At 66.3% G+C, this 16,672-nt stretch overlaps 1 protein-coding gene across 3 annotated transcripts; it reads left to right on the forward strand.

Moving 5' to 3' along the window:
- Positions 1–166: 166 nt before the first annotated feature.
- On the forward strand, positions 167–12,442 carry VPS51 (VPS51 subunit of GARP complex). 3 transcript variants are annotated; one of them, XR_014228860.1, is made up of 12 exons: positions 167–379; positions 626–755; positions 850–996; positions 1,530–1,752; positions 2,491–3,232; positions 3,489–3,707; positions 4,464–4,685; positions 5,102–5,223; positions 5,663–5,750; positions 6,107–6,363; positions 10,161–10,375; positions 10,476–12,442. XR_014228860.1 is itself a non-coding variant. In XM_082318173.1 (11 exons), exons 1-11 carry the CDS (start codon positions 170–172, stop codon positions 10,210–10,212), a joined length of 2,412 nt encoding a protein of 803 aa, XP_082174299.1. In that variant the 5' UTR covers positions 167–169; the 3' UTR covers positions 10,213–10,415. The 3 variants fall into 3 exon arrangements, 2 of the variants coding, with proteins under 2 accessions (XP_082174299.1, XP_082174300.1); XM_082318173.1 differs by lacking the exon at positions 10,476–12,442 and having other exon boundaries at positions 10,161–10,415; XM_082318174.1 differs by lacking the exons at positions 10,161–10,375; positions 10,476–12,442 and having other exon boundaries at positions 6,107–8,305.
- The last annotated feature ends 4,230 nt before the right edge of the window (positions 12,443–16,672 follow it).

Genomic DNA, 16,672 nt, shown 5'->3' on the forward strand with positions numbered 1-16,672 from the left:
GGACGAAGGCCCCGCCATGGGGAGCCGGAGCCGGAGCCGGAGCCGGGCCCGGGGCGCCGCCGCCATGGCAGGCAGGGCGTCCGGTTGCCGCGGCGACGGGGATGTTCCGGCGGAAGTGACGCTTGGGGCAGGGCCGGAAGTAGCGGACGGGACCGGAAGTGCCGGCGCGATGGCGGAGGTGGAGGCGGCGGGGACCGGGGCTGCGGGCAGCCCCGAGGCCGGCACCGGCAGCGGCACCGGCAGCGGCGGCGGGTGGCGGCGTCCCCACGGGCCACTCCAGCGGTACTACGGGCCGTCCGCGGCGGAGACGGCGGAGGCGGCCCCGGACCCCGCCGACATCAACGGGCCCCACTTCGACCCGGAAGTGTTCCTTACGAAGGTGACCCTTGACCCCGCAGTGGCAATACTGAAGCCCCAGGGGGGCATTTGGGGGGGGGCGGGGGGCAATTAGCGCTCCCGGGGGGCAGCTGAGGACCCCAGGAGGGCCCCGGGGGGCGGCCAGGGGCCTGGGGGCAGTTCGGGCTCCCCGGGTGGCAGCCGCGGCCCTGAGGGGCCCGGGGGCGTCAGGGCTTCAGGGGGCAGCTGAGGCCCCCGGGGGATTGGCGGCAACTGTTCCCCCCTGCAGGTGCGCAGCGAGTGCCCCCTGGGCCAGCTCTTGGCCCGGGAGGCCGCGCTGGGGCGGGAGATCCGCGCCCTCGACAGCGACATGCAGACGCTGCTCTACGAGAACTACAACAAGTTCATTTCCGCCACTGGTGAGCACCCAGCGGGGGGAACCCAGGCGGCCGGGAGGGACTGGGGGGGCCCCGGGCAGCCGAGGGACCCAGGCGGCCGGCTCCTTCTCCCCAGACACCATCCGAAAGATGAAGGTTGACTTCCGGCGCATGGAGGCAGAGATGGACGATTTGGCTGCCAACATGGCCGCTATCAGCACCTCCAGTGCCCGCGTCAGCGCCGCGCTGCAGGACCGGCACCGCCGCGGCGCCCAGCTTGCCGGTACGGGGAGAGGGGTGAACCCGAGCGGGCAGGTCTGGGGTGTTGGGGGGCAGATCTTGAGGTTGGGGGAGGCCTTGGGGGGCAGATCTGGGGCGCTGAGGGACAGATCTGGGGGTTGAGGGGACCCTGGGGGCAGATCTTATAGGCAGAGATAGATTGAAGGGGGTTGGGGGGACCTTGGGGGACGGATTTGGGGGGTATGGGGCAGAACTGGGGGGTTGGAGGGCAGATAATGGGGGGGAGGGCTGAGGGGCAGATCCAGGGGGGTGGGGAGACCCCAAGGGGGGGCAGATCTGGGGGTAGGGGGCAGATCTGGGGGTTTGGGGGCCGATAGCAGGGTGTTGGGAGACCCCAAGGGGTCAGATCCAGGGTGTCGGGGGCAGATAACGGGGGGGGCGGGACACCCCAGGGGGGCAGATCCAGCTCCTGGCCCCACCCACACTTGCTAACCCCACCCCAGCGGCTGGCCCTGCCCTGCGATCTGGCCCCGCCCCTTTCTTGCCCCCATCCCTAACCCCCCCCCGGCCCCCCAGGGGTGCAGGCGCTGCTGCGGAAGCTGCAGTCCCTGGTGGAGGTGCCAGGGCGGCTGCGGCGGTGGGCAGCACCGGGGGCGGAGCCTGCGCGGGCCCTGCGCTGCCACGCCCGCGCCCGTGCCGTGCTCCGCCACTACCGCCACCTGCCCTCCTTCCGCGCCATCGAGGACGAGAGCCACGCCATCATGGCCGACCTGGCCCAGCGCCTCCGTGCACGCCTCCGGTGCGTTCACACTGGAGCCTGCTGATGGCAGCGCTGGGAAATGGGGTTTGAGGGGATGTTCACCCTGGAGCCTACTGATGACAGCTCGGGGAAAGAGCGGGGGGGGGGGGAGAAGGTGTTCATTCTGGAGACTAATGATAGCCGTTCCAGTAAACAGCCTTCTTGGAGGGGTGGTGGTGGTTGTGGTATGTTAACTCTGAAACCTACAGAGGTACAGGAGACAGTTTTTTAAGGGGTCGGGGGTGTTAAATCTGGAGCCTAATGATAACAGCCCCCAAGAAACATCCTAGGGAGGGGGGCATTTACCCTGGAGCATATTGATAGCAGCCCCAGGAGCCATCCCTGGCGCAGAACGTTCATAGGGTAAGGGGGAGGATTGTGACCGCTACCGACAGCTTTTAAAAGGCAGCGTGATGTGGGGTTTTGTCACCTGGTTATGGTAAGGGGATAACTCGGGAACCCACTGAGGAGCCTCAGTGATTTTTCATTATTATTGTGAACTCTGGAACCCACTGATGATCTTCAGTGAGTTTTTTATTGCTATAACCACTGTTAACTTCGGAATATGCTGATGCTATTAAGTATTTTTTTTCCCCTTTGTTTTTTTGAATAATTACTGTTTACTCTGAAGCCTGCTGGTGACTTTTATTGCTTATTCCCTGCTTTCTTGCTGTGCCACTGTTAACCCCGGAACCTGCCACCGTCCCCAAGTAACCCCATCACTTCCCGCCCCCCCAGGGATGACACCTTGGACCCCAAGGAGCTCACCGAGTGCGTGGAGATGCTGTTGCAGCTGGAAGAGCCACCTGAGGAGCTGTGCGAGGAGTTCCTGAGCCACGCCGGCGCCCGCCTCGAGGCCGAGCTGGCAGCGCTGGAGGCCGAGCTGCCCCCGGCTGACCCCTCCGGCACCGCCGCCACGCCGCCCCCCGCCTCCGACATCCTCGACTTCGTCGACCGCGGCAGCTCGGCCTTCGTGGGCAACCTGTGCCTCCTCGCGGCCTCGTACCGCAGCCTCTTCGAGGGGCGCCCGGGGGCTGGGGACGGCCGCCTGGAAGCCTTCGCCGCCACCCTCACCACCCGCTACTTTGAGCTGCTGGAGCGGCGCCTGGCGCTGGAGCGGGGCCTGGGCGACACCTCGCTGCTGGTGCGGGCGCTCGACCGCTTCCACCGCCGCCTCCGCGCCCTCCTCGAGCTGCTGCCCGCGGCCGGGGCCGAGGCGGGCGCCGCGCTGGTGGCCCGGGCGGCGCGCGAGCGGGTGGACCGCTACCTGCGGGCGCTGCAGACCTTCTTCCTGGGGTGCCTGGGCGATGTGCGCCAGGCGCTGGCCGCCCCCCGGCCCCCCGGCAAGGAGGGTCCCGGCCTGCCCGACCTGCTGGCCACGCTCGCCTCCTCCGTCCTTGGCCAGCTCAAGGCTGTCCTGGCCTACGTGCAGCTCTTCACCGCCAAGGACGTCGCCTTTGCCAGCCTGCCCTACTTCAAGGTGGGCTGGGGGGGGCGTGGGGCAGTTTGGGGGGGTCGCTGGGGCAATCTGGGGTTGGCACAGGGCAGTTTGGGCGTTGCGCAGGGCAGGTCAGGGCTTGCGCAAGGCAGACCAGGCGGGTCATGGGCGATTTGGAGGTTGCACAGGGCAGTTTGGGGGTCGCTGGGGCGGTGTGGATCTCGTACGGGGTAGTTTGTGGGGTTTTGTGGCCCCAGGGTTGTATTTTTGGGGTGTAACCCCCTGTTTTCGGTCGCAGGGGGAGTTCTGCATGGAGGCAGTGCGCGAAGGGCTGGTGGTGGCCTTCGTGCGCTGGCTCTGCCGCACCGCCCGGGGCTTTGCCGACGGCCCGGCTGAGCGGGGGGCCCCCGCCGCACCCCCGGCCCTGCTGCTGCTCCTCGCCCGCCTCTGTCTTGACTATGAGGCCACCACCATCAGCTACATCCTCACGCTCACCGACGAGCAGTTTCCTCCCCAGGTGAGCCCCCAAAACTGCCCCAGTAGGCCCCAAAATGGCCCTAAAGGGACCCTGAATGTCCCCAAAATGTCACAAAATGGCTCAGCATCTCTCTGTGTCCCAGCGTCCATTCAGGACACGGTGGCGGGTGCCATGGTGCACGTGGAGGCCTGGGGATCTTCCTTCTGTGTCACCCAAAACATCCCTGAGTGGGCCCAAAATGGCCCGATTGTCCCCAGAACGGCCCCAGAGGGTTCCGAATGGCCCTATGGGACCTCAAGTGGCCCCAGGTTCCTCTGTGGCCCTGTGCCCACCCAGGATGCGGTGGTGGGGACGATGGTGTATGTGGAGGTGTGGGGATCTTCCTTTCATCTTTGTGTGCCTCCAGATGTCCCCAGGTCCCCCTCCCTGCTGGTGCCCCATGTCCCTCCAGGCTGTGACCCTGGGGATGGCAGTGCACGTGGAGGCAGAAGGGTCCTTACCTGTGCCAGCATCTCCCAAATGTCCCCAAGGAGCTTCTGCGTGTCCCCAGGTTCCCCCAGATGCTCCAAGGATATGAGGGTGGCAGTGATGCTGCTGCAGGTGGAGTGGCCTGGAGAGCATCCCACATGTCCCCTGATGTCCCTGTGCCCCAGGACATCGGATGGCGGAGGCATGGGGGGCCCTTGTGTCCCCAGGCCACCGGGCCAGTGGCGACGGTGGGGACAGCGCCGTGCGCCGAGGCGTGGGGGTGTTCCTGCGTGTCTCCGCATGTCTCCCTGTCCCTTGCACCCCCAGGACACAGGCCCGGCGGTGACACCGGGACCGGCGCTGTGTGCGGACGCGCGGGGGGCGGCGCAGCGGCTGCTCGACCACTACGTGCAGGTCCAGGGCGCCGCGGTGGCACAGATGCTCAGGAAGAGCGTGGAGACGCGTGACTGGTTGGGCACCGTCGAACCCCGCAACGTTCGCGCTGTCATGAAGCGCGTGGTCGAGGACATCACCGCTATTGATGTGCAGGTTGGGGCAACACCAGGAGCCCAGAGGGGCTGGGGGGGGCCTGAGGTCCTGTGGGGGGTCCCAGACATCCCAGAGGGTCTCTGGAGAGGCCCCGAGGTCCCCATAAGGTCCTTGAGGACTTTAGGAAGTCTTCAGAGGGCCTCTGCAGGGGTCCCTGAAGTCCCCTGGTCATTCCCAGATGTCTCGGAGGGTTCCTGGGAGTCCCAGAGGGTCCTGGGGCAGGGGGCTGAAGTCCCTGAAGGGTCAAGAGGGGACGCCTGAGGTCCCCATAGGGTCCTTGAGGATCTTGGGGGGATCGCAGAAGGGTTTGGGAGGGTCACAGAGGATTTGGGGGATCCGGGGTGGCTTTGGGGGGGTCCCAGAGGGTATTTGGGTGGATGCTGGGACACCAGCACTGAGAGGGTGTGGTGCCGCAGGTGGGGCAGCTCTTCGAGGAGGGAGTGCGGCGGGCGCAGAGCAGCGACTCGAGCCGGCGCGCCTTCTCCGTCTACAGCAGCTCGCGGGCACCTGGGCGCTACGCCCCCAGCTACACCCCCAGGTCAGCCCTGTCACCCAGGCCGCCTCTCGGCCACCCCTGGTCACCCCCAGGGCCACCCTGTCACCCCTGCGCTCCCTCTGTCACCCCTGTGGTAACCGCTACACCTTTCCCGTGGCCCTCGTCACGTCCCCAAACTGTCCCAGTATCCCCTGACGATCCCCACGTGCCTTGAGTCCCGCGATCGTCTCCTCTCCGTGTCCTTGACCATCCCCACGTTCCCCAACTGTCCCCACCTCCACCGCCCAGCCTCACGTTCCCCGTCTTTGTGTCCCCAAACAGTCCCAGTATCTCCTGACCGTCCCTGCATCCTCTGACCATCTCTCTGTCCCCATCCCGGTGTCTCCTGACGGTCCCTGTGTCCCTGCCCCCATACCCCTTGGCTTTCTCAAATACTTGGCTGTCCCCGTGTCCCTGACTGTCCTGGTGTCACCGTCCCCAGCGCCCCCATGGACACCCACCTGCTCAGCAACATCCAGAAGCTCTTCTCCGAACGCATCGACATCTTCAGCCCTGTTGAGTTCAACAAGGTGAGGCCATGGGGACATCCCCGGGTCCCCAGGGGTCCCCCCGGTCCCCGCGTCCCCGAACTGCCCACCTCGTGTCACCCATGTGCCCATGCTGGTGGGACTTGGGGCCTCCCTGCACTTGAGGAATCCAGGCCGAAGGAGCCCCCGTTCCCCATGTCCCCAGTGTCCCCACATCCCGTGTGTCAGGACTCACGGGATCCCTGGGGCCTGGTGACCAGGATGAGAGGATCCTAGGAGCTGCTGGCCTGCAGAGGGGCGTCCCCAGTGTCCCCAGTCCCCCTGCAGATGTGACTCGTGGCCTTCCTGCCCTGGGGGCATCCCTGTCCCGCTGTGCCACATGTCCCTGCTGTCCCCAGGTGTCGGTGCTGACTGGGATCATCAAGATCAGCCTGAAGACGCTGCTGGAGTGCGTGCGGCTGCGGACGCTGGGGCGCTTCGGGCTGCAGCAGGTGCAGGTGGACGGCCATTACCTGCAGCTCTACCTCTGGCGCTTCGCCGCCGACGAGCGGGTGGTGCAGGGGCTGCTGGACGAGGTGGCCGCCAGCGCCGCCCACCGCTGCCTCGACCCCGTCCCCATGGAGCACAGCGTCGTCGAGCTCATCTGCGAGCGCGGGTAGGACACGGGGACACGGGTTGATGTACAGGACGTGGCATCGCATAGCGGGGGGACAGGGGACGCGTCTTGGGTCCTGTTGTATATCTGGGGACAGAGCTGTACCCTGCGAGTCCCCACACGTAGATGGGGACGCTCCGTGTGTCCTCCCCCACATGGCAACACACAAGGATGTCCCCTGTCCCCACCCACGGTAACAGGCAGGGACAGCCCCTGTCCCCACACCCGCACAGGGTCACCCCACGTTGTCACCCCCCCCCAGCCCCAGTAACACCCCACATTTCCCCCCAGCCCCAGTAACATCCCACATTGTCCCCGCACCCCTGTGACACCCTCAACGTGTGCCGACACCCCGTGTTGTCCCTGCGGCCCCAGTGACACCCCGTATCATCCCCCCACCTTGGTGACATCCCCTTGTGCCGCCTGGGAACACCCTGGGCACAGCCCCCTTGTCACAGTCGGGGACAATAAATAAAATGTGTGAGCTGTGCTTGGTGTCCCCTGCCTGTGCCTGGGGAGGGGACGGGACACAACAGGGGCAGATGCCTGGGTCCCTGGGGGGCGGCGGGGGTGTGCAGGGATGAAGGGGGGTCACCTTGATGCCTGCGTCCCCTGGCCACCTGTGTCCCCACGGGGAGGGAGGCAGACCCGGCCCCTCGCACAAGCACCCTTCCTCTCCCCCCCAGACCCTCGCACAAGCGCGCGGTGTGCGCCTGGTGCCGTGCACGAGCACCCAAGCAGCGTCCAGCCCCCTCGTGAGCAACCTGGGGGCGCCCGGCGCCTTGTCCGGCCGCCGCCCTCCCAGCCGCCTCGCAAGCAGCTCGCAGGCGCCCAGGGCCTCGCACAAGCAAGGGGGCTGCAAGGGGACGGGGGGGGACCCGAGCAGGGGCAGGGGCGCAGGCAGTGCCCTGGGCCTGGGGTCGGGGAAGGGCCGTGCCGGGGAAGCAGCCCTCTGAGCACCGGCCCTGGAAAAAGGGATCCCACGGCTCAGGCGGGATGAAGGGCGGCCGCAGGGTCAGGGAGAGCCGGCACAGCAGGGCTTCACGCGCTGAAGGGAGTCCCCGAGCTGTCCCTGCGTGGGACGAGACAGCGACAGACTGACAGCAACGACAGAGAGCCCAGAAGGGTCCCAAACCACCAAAGTCAGGGACAAAACCCTTGGTGGGCACTAAACAAAGGGCTGGGTGATGCTTGGGGCCGTTGGCTTCGAAGGACAAAACCCCGGGGCACGAAAACCCGGGGACGCTTCCACTGCAGGTGTAAATACCTGCACACCGCTGAGGCAGTCAGCGGAATCAAACTTCCCATCGCTGTCCCAACGCTCCCAGCGTGGCTTTGGAAAAGTCGCTTCATCTGTCTCTGCGGCATCGAAGTTGAGAAGCCTAGTCACCATGAACTCCCCAAACAGCTCGGAGAGATGGACAGACAGACGGACACTCCTGCTGGAAGAGATTGGGAGCATCTGAAGAATCTTGCAGACAGACAGGGGTCCCTCGATTGGAGAAGCCAGAGCGACTGAAACGAGAGCTTTGCTCTCTCACTGCCCTCCACCACCGCGATCGCGGCACAGACCTCTTGGGCCCAGCTCGCCCTCCCCAGGAAAGAACACGTGGGTTAAGGGACAGCCGGAAAGTAAGACACGAAACACAAATTGCAGGTGTGCAAGCGTACGGTCCTGTGTTATGTGACCCCAAGCGCACAAGAGCACTCGGCTCCTAGAGCGCACGCACAGATCACATCTGCGTTTCCCTCGCGCCCGTTTCTGCCCTGCAGACTTCATCCGGGTCTGGCCCGGCAGCGGGCCCGGGGAAAAGCCCGCGCGGCAGGACGCAACCGCCTCTTGCCAAGCCGCCCGACGCCCGGAGCGCCGACCTCTCCCCTCCCACAGCAGAGCCGGCGGCCCGGGCTCGGAGCGGCCGACACGTGCCGCCCGCGACCCAGGGCGGAGGCGTCGGCAGAGGGCAGGGCCTCGTCCCGCGCCTCGCGGCCGGCCTGGCGGGCGGCTTCTCTGCCAGCCGGGCGCCGCTCCTCTCCCGGCAGGGCTCACGCACGCCCTCGCCCCCGTTCCCCTCCCAGGTCCCAGCGCCTACACCCTGCCCAGGCTGGCGGGGCCCAACGCAGCCTACGCCCGCGCCAGCCCCTGCTACTCCCTGACGGGGAAGAGGAAGCGCGGCGCCTTTGCCGAAGACCTCTCCAAGGGGAGCCACGCTTCTCCGCCAGGGCAAAGCCCGTGGGCACCAGCGGGAATCTCCCTCCTCCTCTGGGAAGTCGGCCTCTCCGCAGGGCAACGCGAGGCGCCCCTGTTCCCGCCGCTCCGTGCCTCTCGCGCCGCTGCTCTGCCCAGCCAGCTCAACCAGCGCAGCCGCCGCGGCGGCCGCCAAGAGCCGCCACCCGCCTTTGGCGCCCAGCAGCCTCCTGCCTCTCTCCCAGACGCCAGGTCCCGCTGCCTTCCCCAGGGTGGAGCTGGACGTCTACAAGAAACGGGCTCCCGCGTACACCACGGGAACCAAAACCGGACTTGGAGGCAACCAAACGCCGCAGCCGGGGCCGGCAGGCTACTGCCTGGGAAAGGTAGGGCAGCCCGCCCGCCGCTCCTCCTCGGCTCTGCCACGACCGGCCCTTAAGCATCTCCCCCTTCCGACGGGGCTTCTGGGAACGCTCCTGCCTTCCCGTTCCTCCCCAAAGAGGGGAGCAACGCCGAGCGGCGGCGGCAGCAGAGCAGCAGCATTAATTGTTAATGAAGAAAAATAAAAGTTATTCTGTATAGAATGCGTCAGTGTAATGAACCCTGCGCTCCCTGTCTCTCCCTCCGTCCCCTCGGACGGACACACGGCACTTTCTCACAGAGGACAACGTTTTACTTTCGCTCCCTGTTTTTCCCCATGCATTATCTCAGCCAGTTTTAGCGCAGCGGGAAGAACCAGTGCTACCCCAATGCTACGCGGCAATTCCTCTCTCGCTATTCAATAAGAAGCCCTCAAAAGAGGCATCCAGACGTTCATCGTGGCTTTGGGAAGCGCTGAGCACCACATCTCCTCAAACACCGCTGGGAAACAGCACCGGGGTTTATCTTCCCGGTCTGCACGCCGCGTTGGTCCCGAGCTTTCTCCAGACGCTGCTCGAAGGCTCTGCGGAGCAGCTGTACGCCGGGCCAATTTCTCAGTACAAAGTCGATGATGTGACCAGAGCCGCTCTGACCGCGTTGAAGGAATGTATCGACGGGCTTTCTCCTCAGCACGTAAAGGCCCTCCTCGCTCTGCTGGTAATTCAGTCCTTTTCTTGTCCCCAGAAACGCCTCTCACTGGGCAGCCGCGTACCACACCTGGGCACGCAGCACCCAGACACCCTCACTTAAGCACCCCTCGGCCCCGGGCCCCGTTGCGCACCCGCGCGAAGCCCCCACGCGCTTTGGGAGACCGTGCAGAAGCGACGGCTCCACAGCACGCGCGATCCTTGTCCTCTCGCCCAGAAGGGACGGGCGCGCCGAGCGCCCGCTGGAAGGCACCTGCTTCACGCAGCCGCGTTTTTCGGAACGGAGCCGGGGCGAGAGCAAGCTGCCGGGCGCGAGCAAGGGTCGGGCGCAGGCGACGCTCGCTCTGCGCTGGCGTTGGCGCGGGGCCTGGCGGCACGTCCCGGCCCGGGCAGCGCCGGCGGGAGGGAGCCGGAGCCGGAGCCCCCACCCGAGCCCTGCCGGGGGCTCCAGCCGCGATCCGGAGCCCCGGCCCCAGCCGGGGCCGGCTCTGCTCTGCACGGGCCGTTCGGCAGCCCGCGCTCACTGCTCCCGCTTGCTCTTGCAGAGACTCGTGCGGGCAGAGGCTTGAATGCACAAGCGTCGGACCCAGCCGCTGACAACGCTTCTCCACCGCTTCCAGCTGCTGACGCCCGGCGCCTCCGGGGAAACGGCGACGACAAAACGCAGACGCCCAGGTGCTGGCAGGGCTTTTGCCGCGCTGCGGGCTGGGTGCTGCAGCCGGTCACCTGCCAGTCGAGCTTAGATCTGCCTCCTTCAGAGGTAACACGGGGGTCCAGATCAAGTTCAGATGATGCTTCAAAACTGCTTCTGTCCTCTGTTTTGGTAAATAAAGGTCTCGTTTTCTCCTCCTTGCTGTCAGGCGGAGACGCTGTTTGTTCTGACAGAGGCCAGCCAGCAGCACTATCAGATACACGGGCTCACCCGCCGCACGCACACGCACACACGCACGGGTCAGCAATTCGGCCCCGAGCGGCCGGCGGGAATCGCGCCCCAGCCAAGGCGGCTTTCTCCCCGTGCTGACCGCTTTGCAGATACGCGCGGCCGTCCTGGCAGCACGGGATCCAACACTCGCCGGGCACGGGCTGGGCAGTCGGCTCGTTTGGACCACGCTTGTGGTCCTCTCCGCATCTCCAGCAGGCACACAGAGGCACCCGGAGGAAAAGGGATATTTCAGCGGCAGCACTGACTACAGCCAAAACCTGAAGGGAGGCTGGATGCCCAGCGATTCACAAGGGAAAACTGGGCAGGCGGCACATTTGCACCAACCCCAGAGCTCCCGGCTGCTCCTTTGCAGGTGGGATGGAGAGGACAGTCCCAGAAGGGACAGGGTCCCTTCCCAACGCCCAAGGAAACGGCTCCCTCTTCGTCTTGTTCCACGCTCCCCCCCACTCCTCTGCAGCTTCACGCTCTCCTACTGGAGATCCTGAGTCCGCACGAAGTCACCGGCCCAGCGAGGACCGAGGGAAGGACAGCGTCCCTTCTCTGGGACAAACGGATCTGTGCTCTCGAGCACGGGCTGCTCCACGGGAAGGGAAGGTGAGCCAGCAGAGGCGTTCCCCCGTTGCCCGTCTCTTCCACCCCCGGGCCAGCTTTGCCCCCAGGCACAAATGCATCTGAACAAAACGCGCTCGCCAGCTCCTCTTCCTCTCTTCATCCCAAGCCCAGAGACAGCCTCCCGCTATCACACACGCCTGCGGAGGGAGAGCGCAGTGTGAAAAGCGGTACGATCCCGTGAGAAGACACGACACGCCTCCCGGGATAGCCCAGCTTAATCCTTGGATCTGCCACAGAAAGGGGTCACGGCACAATTCACATCTGCCCCCGCTCCCCCGACGGCGGGTCCGACCGCTGGTAGGAACGGCGCCGCTCTGAGCGTGAACGGTGAGCGGGGAGGGTTCCAGCCTGCAGCCCGCGTTTCAAGGTACTCCCAGCCCGTAACCCTGGCATCTCCTTCGCTCGGAGAGAGGAAAATCGGTAGGGAATTCAATCCAAACCAAACATTTACAGTAGTACTCAAAGTGCTTGGGACCAGAGCTTGGAAGGACTCGCTAATTGTTGCCTGCCACTCAGAACCAGCTTTGGAACAACCACCCTTGCCGTTCGGAGCGCTGCATCCAAGGAAGGACAGGCCCTGAAACCCTGATGAGTAGAAACCAGACCGGGATTGCTGCTGCTCGCCAGCAAAACGTTCGCAGTATGGATTCGATCCATTTATATCCATATCCATTCCATCCCTGGGCACCTGATAAAACAACACAGCCCCCAAGACCTCGTCTGTGCAGCTCCAGCTGCGGACAACCGGCTCTCCCTGTTGCACGCCTACGCCTCACCAAAACACTGCAAGAGGAGGACGAGGGGAGAGCACCGAGACCCAACAGTGTGAGCAAGGCCGAGCGCTCCGACGGCGCCGTTTCAGCTGACCGGAGCCAAGCACTGCCCCGGGAACGCAGTCTGGCCCTGCCCGACGCGCTTTCACCCCGCGGCCCAGCGTCCCGCAGGCCCAGCCTTGCCTCCGGGCACAGCCCATCTCGGCGGTCCCTTTTCGGCAACCGCACAGCCCATCTCGGCGGTCCCGTTTCGGCAATCGCACAGCCCATCTCGGCGGTCCCTTTTCAGAGCACACGGGTGGCTTCTCTCCGGGGCGCAGCCAGACGCAGAGCCGCTCTGCGCGACCTCTTGCCGCGGGCTGGGCCTCAGCACCACGGGCGAGTCCCCAGACCACCGCAGTTAAGGAGGAAGAACCACCGATCCCAGTCTGAAAAGGCAACGATGACGGGATGGCGCGGCAGCCCGGGTCGGAAGGGGCCTCGGAGGGTTCCTCCCCAGCGCTGCAGGGGAAAGGCAGCCTGGAGGGGCGGCGATGCCGAAAGGCTTTTCCCTTGATCTCCAAGGAACGCTCCGACGGGGAAGCTTGCAGGGAGATGCCTTTTGCCGGTGTCTGCAGGGGAGACTGGCGGTCTGTGCGTCGAAGCCTGGGCTCCAGCCACGTGCCGATGCCTAACGGCAGCCAACGCCGCACCGCTGGGGAGGCGGGCGGCGGGAGCCCGGGGGGAGCCGGGAGCCCACGGAGCCGGGGAGGCGGGCGGCGGGAGCCCACGGAGAGAGCCGGGGAGCCGGGCGGCGGGAGCCCGGGGGAGCCAGGGAGGCGGGCGGCGGGAGCCCGGGGGGAGCCGGGAGCCCACGGGGAGGCGGGCGGCGGGAGCCCACGGAGAGAGCCGGGGAGGGGGGAGCCCACGGGGAGCCCGGGAGCCGGGCGGCGGGAGCCCACGGAGAGAGCCGGGGAGGCGGGCGGCGGGAGCCCACGGAGCCGGGGAGGCGGGAGCCCACGGAGAGAGCCGGGAAGGCGGGCGGCGGGAGCCCACGGAGCCGGGCGGCGGGAGCCCGGGAGCCGGGCGGGGGGAAGCCCACGGAGAGAGCCGGGGAGGCGGGCGGGGGGAGCCCGGGGGAGGCGGGCGGCGGGAGCCCGGGGGAACGCCCGCAGCAGGAGGGTGCGCAGCGCCGACGGGGCCCCGCCCCGGCCGGGGGGCGGCGAGCGGCGGCTGCGCTGGGGCGGGGGGGGGCCGCGCTCCCGGCCCCCCGAGGCCGCGGCCTCCCCCCCCCCCCCCCGGCCCGGCTCCCGCGCAGGGGGCGCGGGCCGCGCTCCGCGGGTCACCGGTTACCGCGCAGGGGGCGCGGGGCGCCGCCGGTCCGTGGCGGCCCCGCGTCCGGCCCCGGCGGAGCCCCTCGGTTACCGGTTACCGGCGGCACCGCGAGGGCTCCGGCCGCGCCCCGCGACCGCTACCCCGAGGGGCGGCCGGGACGGCCGGGACACCCGGCGCCGCCTCGGCCGAGGGGCGGCCCCGGCGCAGGGCGATGCTCCCGGGGAGCCGCGGGGCGGGAGGCGATCGCCGCGCAGGTAACGGCGCTAATTGCCCCCGCCGGGGCTGCCGCCTCCCCGCTCCCGGGAGCCCGGGGCCCGGCAGCCCCGCTGAAATCTTCCCGCTCGGGGCTCGGGAAAGGTTTAAACCCCCGCGGTGAACGGGGAGCGTCTCGGCAAAAGGCGCCTGGAGCTCGGGGGGCACTAAAGGGATCGGAGAAAAACGGAAAAAAGTTGGGATGGGAGGCGGCTTGTGAAAAGCTGCTGTTGCGCAGGAGGGGCAGGGCCCGCGCGGCCCGGGTTAACAGGCGGGGTGCTCAGTGCTCTCTGGTGCAAGAAGAAAACACGCGAGCCTGGGGTTTTACCTAAAAAATAAAGACATTTAGCTTTACTAACGCTGAAGACACGGGTTGCCGCAGTGCCCTCCCCGGCCGTGGGCCAGCACAGCCCCGCGTCGCCCGCCGGGCACCGGGGCGCAGAGCAGGAGCCCCGCAGCCCCGCACCCCTGCAGCCCCGCACCCCTGCAGCCCCGCACCCCCGCACCCCCGCAGCCCCACGGCCCCGCACCCCCGCACCCCTGCAGCCCCGCACCCCTGCACCCCCGCACCCCTGCACCCCCGCAGCCCTGCAGCCCCCGCAGCCCCGCACCCCTGCAGCCCCGCACCCCTGCACCCCTGCAGCCCCACGGCCCCGCACCCCTGCAGCCCCGCACCCCTGCAGCCCCGCAGCCTCGCAGCCCCACGGCCCCGCACCCCTGCAGCCCCGCACCCCCGCAGCCCCGCAGCCCCCACAGCCCCGCAGCCCCACGGCCCCGCACCCCTGCAGCCCCGCACCCCTGCACCCCCGCACCCCTGCACCCCCGCACCCCTGCAGCCCCCACAGCCCCGCGGCCCCGCACCCCTGCAGCCCCGCACCCCCGCACCCCTGCAGCCCCGCAGCCCCGCACCCCTGCACCCCTGTGGCCCTGCACCCCTGCAGCCCCGCAGCCCCGCACCCCTGCACCCCTGTGGCCCTGCACCCCTGCAGCCCCGCAGCCCTGCACCCCTGCACCCCCACAGCCCTGCACCCCTGCAGCCCCGCACTCCTGCTCGCTCCCGCTCCGTTGCAACACAGCGCAGCTCCCACAGGCCCCGATCGGGGCGTTTATGGGGGGTTCTGGTGTAGCGGGGCTTAGTGCCTTGTTTTAACTGAACTAACCCTCACAAAGTGCATGAAAGGCTTAAAAAGATCCCTGCAAAGAAATTGCACGTTGCAGATCGCGCTAATAATGCGAGCGCAGGGGAGCAAGAAGGGAATGGCAGAGCTGACACTTCTACTACGAGCTCTTTGCTAGCTACGTGACGAGAGAAAAACAGTAATGATCTAATCGGATCTGACAAGAAGTTGGCCAGAAAAACTGGCGTGATAATGAGGAGTGTTTATTGTGCCTTGTGTTAGCTAGCGATGGCATGAAGCCGTCACAATTGCCAAAATCTTGAAAAACTAGGCATGCAAAACACGAAGATAAGCCCCGGTGCTGTTTCCCAGCGGTGTTTGAGGAGATGTGGTGCTCAGCGCTTCCCAAAGCCACGATGAACGTCTGGATGCCTCTTCCGAGGCTTCTCACTGAACAGCGAGAGAGGAATTGCCGCGTAGCGCTGGGGTAGCACTGGTTCTTCCCGCCGCGCTAAAACTGGCTGAGATCAACGCTCTCCCCGCGGGTGTCTGACCCGCTCGCACGCTGCGCTGGGAAACCCCGCTTGCTGCATCCCCCTGCTTCGTGTTTCAAACCCAAAGAATTCGGTGCCGCTTCCCCGAGGCCTGCGACTCCCATGTCTTCAGAAAACTACCCGATTTCAGTCGTTCTTCCAGTTCTGCAGCTGTTGTTCCTCTTTGCTGCAGCTGCATGTTAGATATTCGGTGTTTCACCTCTGTTAGCTGCGTGCTTCTCTTTACTTGGGTGTTAATTGTTAATGGAGAAAAATAAAAGTTATTCTGTATAGAATGTGTCAGTGTAATGAACCCTGCGCTCCCTGTCTCTCACTGAATATCTTTATTTTCCTCTCTCTCTCTCCCTGCTTAGTAACTGATCACTGTAAAGTAATCCTGAACAAAAAGAAGAGCGTTGCAGCCACTGGGGTCCCTCGACTGGAGAAGCCAGAGCGACTGAAACGAGAGCTTTGCTCTCTCACGGCCCTCCAGCGCCGGGATCGCGGCACGGACCTCTCGGAAAAGCACCCCACGATACAAAGCGCAAGCTGGGCATTCGCCGCCATCGCCTCTCCAGCCCCGGGCCGGGGATCTCCCGTTGCCGGCGACCGCGGGCACAGCAACCGGCGGTCACAGCTCCTTCGCAGCATTCATTCGCCCTGGAGCAAGGCCGTTTCTGTATCGCTGTCAAACGAGGCTGGAAGCTGAGGGCTGACCCTGGCCAGCACCAGAGCCCCCCCCGCCACTCGCCCCCTCCTTTCCCCGCAGCGGGGTGGGCGAGAGAACTGGAAGGGCAAACGCGAGAAGAACGCGAGGGTCGAGATAAAGACAGTTTTACAAGTGCAGGGGGGAAAAAAGGAAGCCGAGTGATGTGCCGGCAACCACCGACCGCCTCTCACCAGCAGACCGATGCCCAGCCCTTTTCGGCCACCGGCTGCCCTGGAAAGACTCCCCCAGTGCCCCTTCTCTTGCTGAGCGCCAGGCTGCGTGGTCTGGCCACGGTGCCCCCTCGCTCAGCTCGGGGCATTGGGCTTCTCGGGGGGGATCTGAGGACGCCCCCCGGCTGCGCCCGGCATCCAGCTTTTCTGCGTGACCCAGAAAGCGCGCAGACGAGAGTCTGCCCGGCTTCTTCTGCGCCCTGGGGAGAGGCCCCTCTGCCTTCATTTGCAAGGACCAACTCCCAGAAGCGGCACCACAGAGGTATTCCTAAACCTTGCTAACAGAGAGCCCCCAAGGGCAAATCCTGCTTGCCAACACCAAATCCTGCTTGCCAACACCAGGCCCAGCTCGCCCTCCCCAGGAAAGAACACGTGGGTTAAGGGACAGCCGGAAAGTAAGACACGAAACACAAATCCCAGGTGTGCAAGCGTACGGTCCTGTATTACGTGACCCCAAGCGCACAAGAGCACTCGGCCAAAGCCGGGGCCGGCAGGCTACTGCCTGGGAAAGGTAGGGCAGCCCGCCCGCCGCTCCTCCTCGGCTCTGCCACGACCGGCCCTTAAGCATCTCCC

The sequence above is a fragment of the Platalea leucorodia genome (genome assembly GCF_965183815.1).
Source record: "Platalea leucorodia genome assembly, chromosome: 7".
In the NCBI taxonomy this organism is placed as follows: domain Eukaryota; kingdom Metazoa; phylum Chordata; class Aves; order Pelecaniformes; family Threskiornithidae; genus Platalea; species Platalea leucorodia.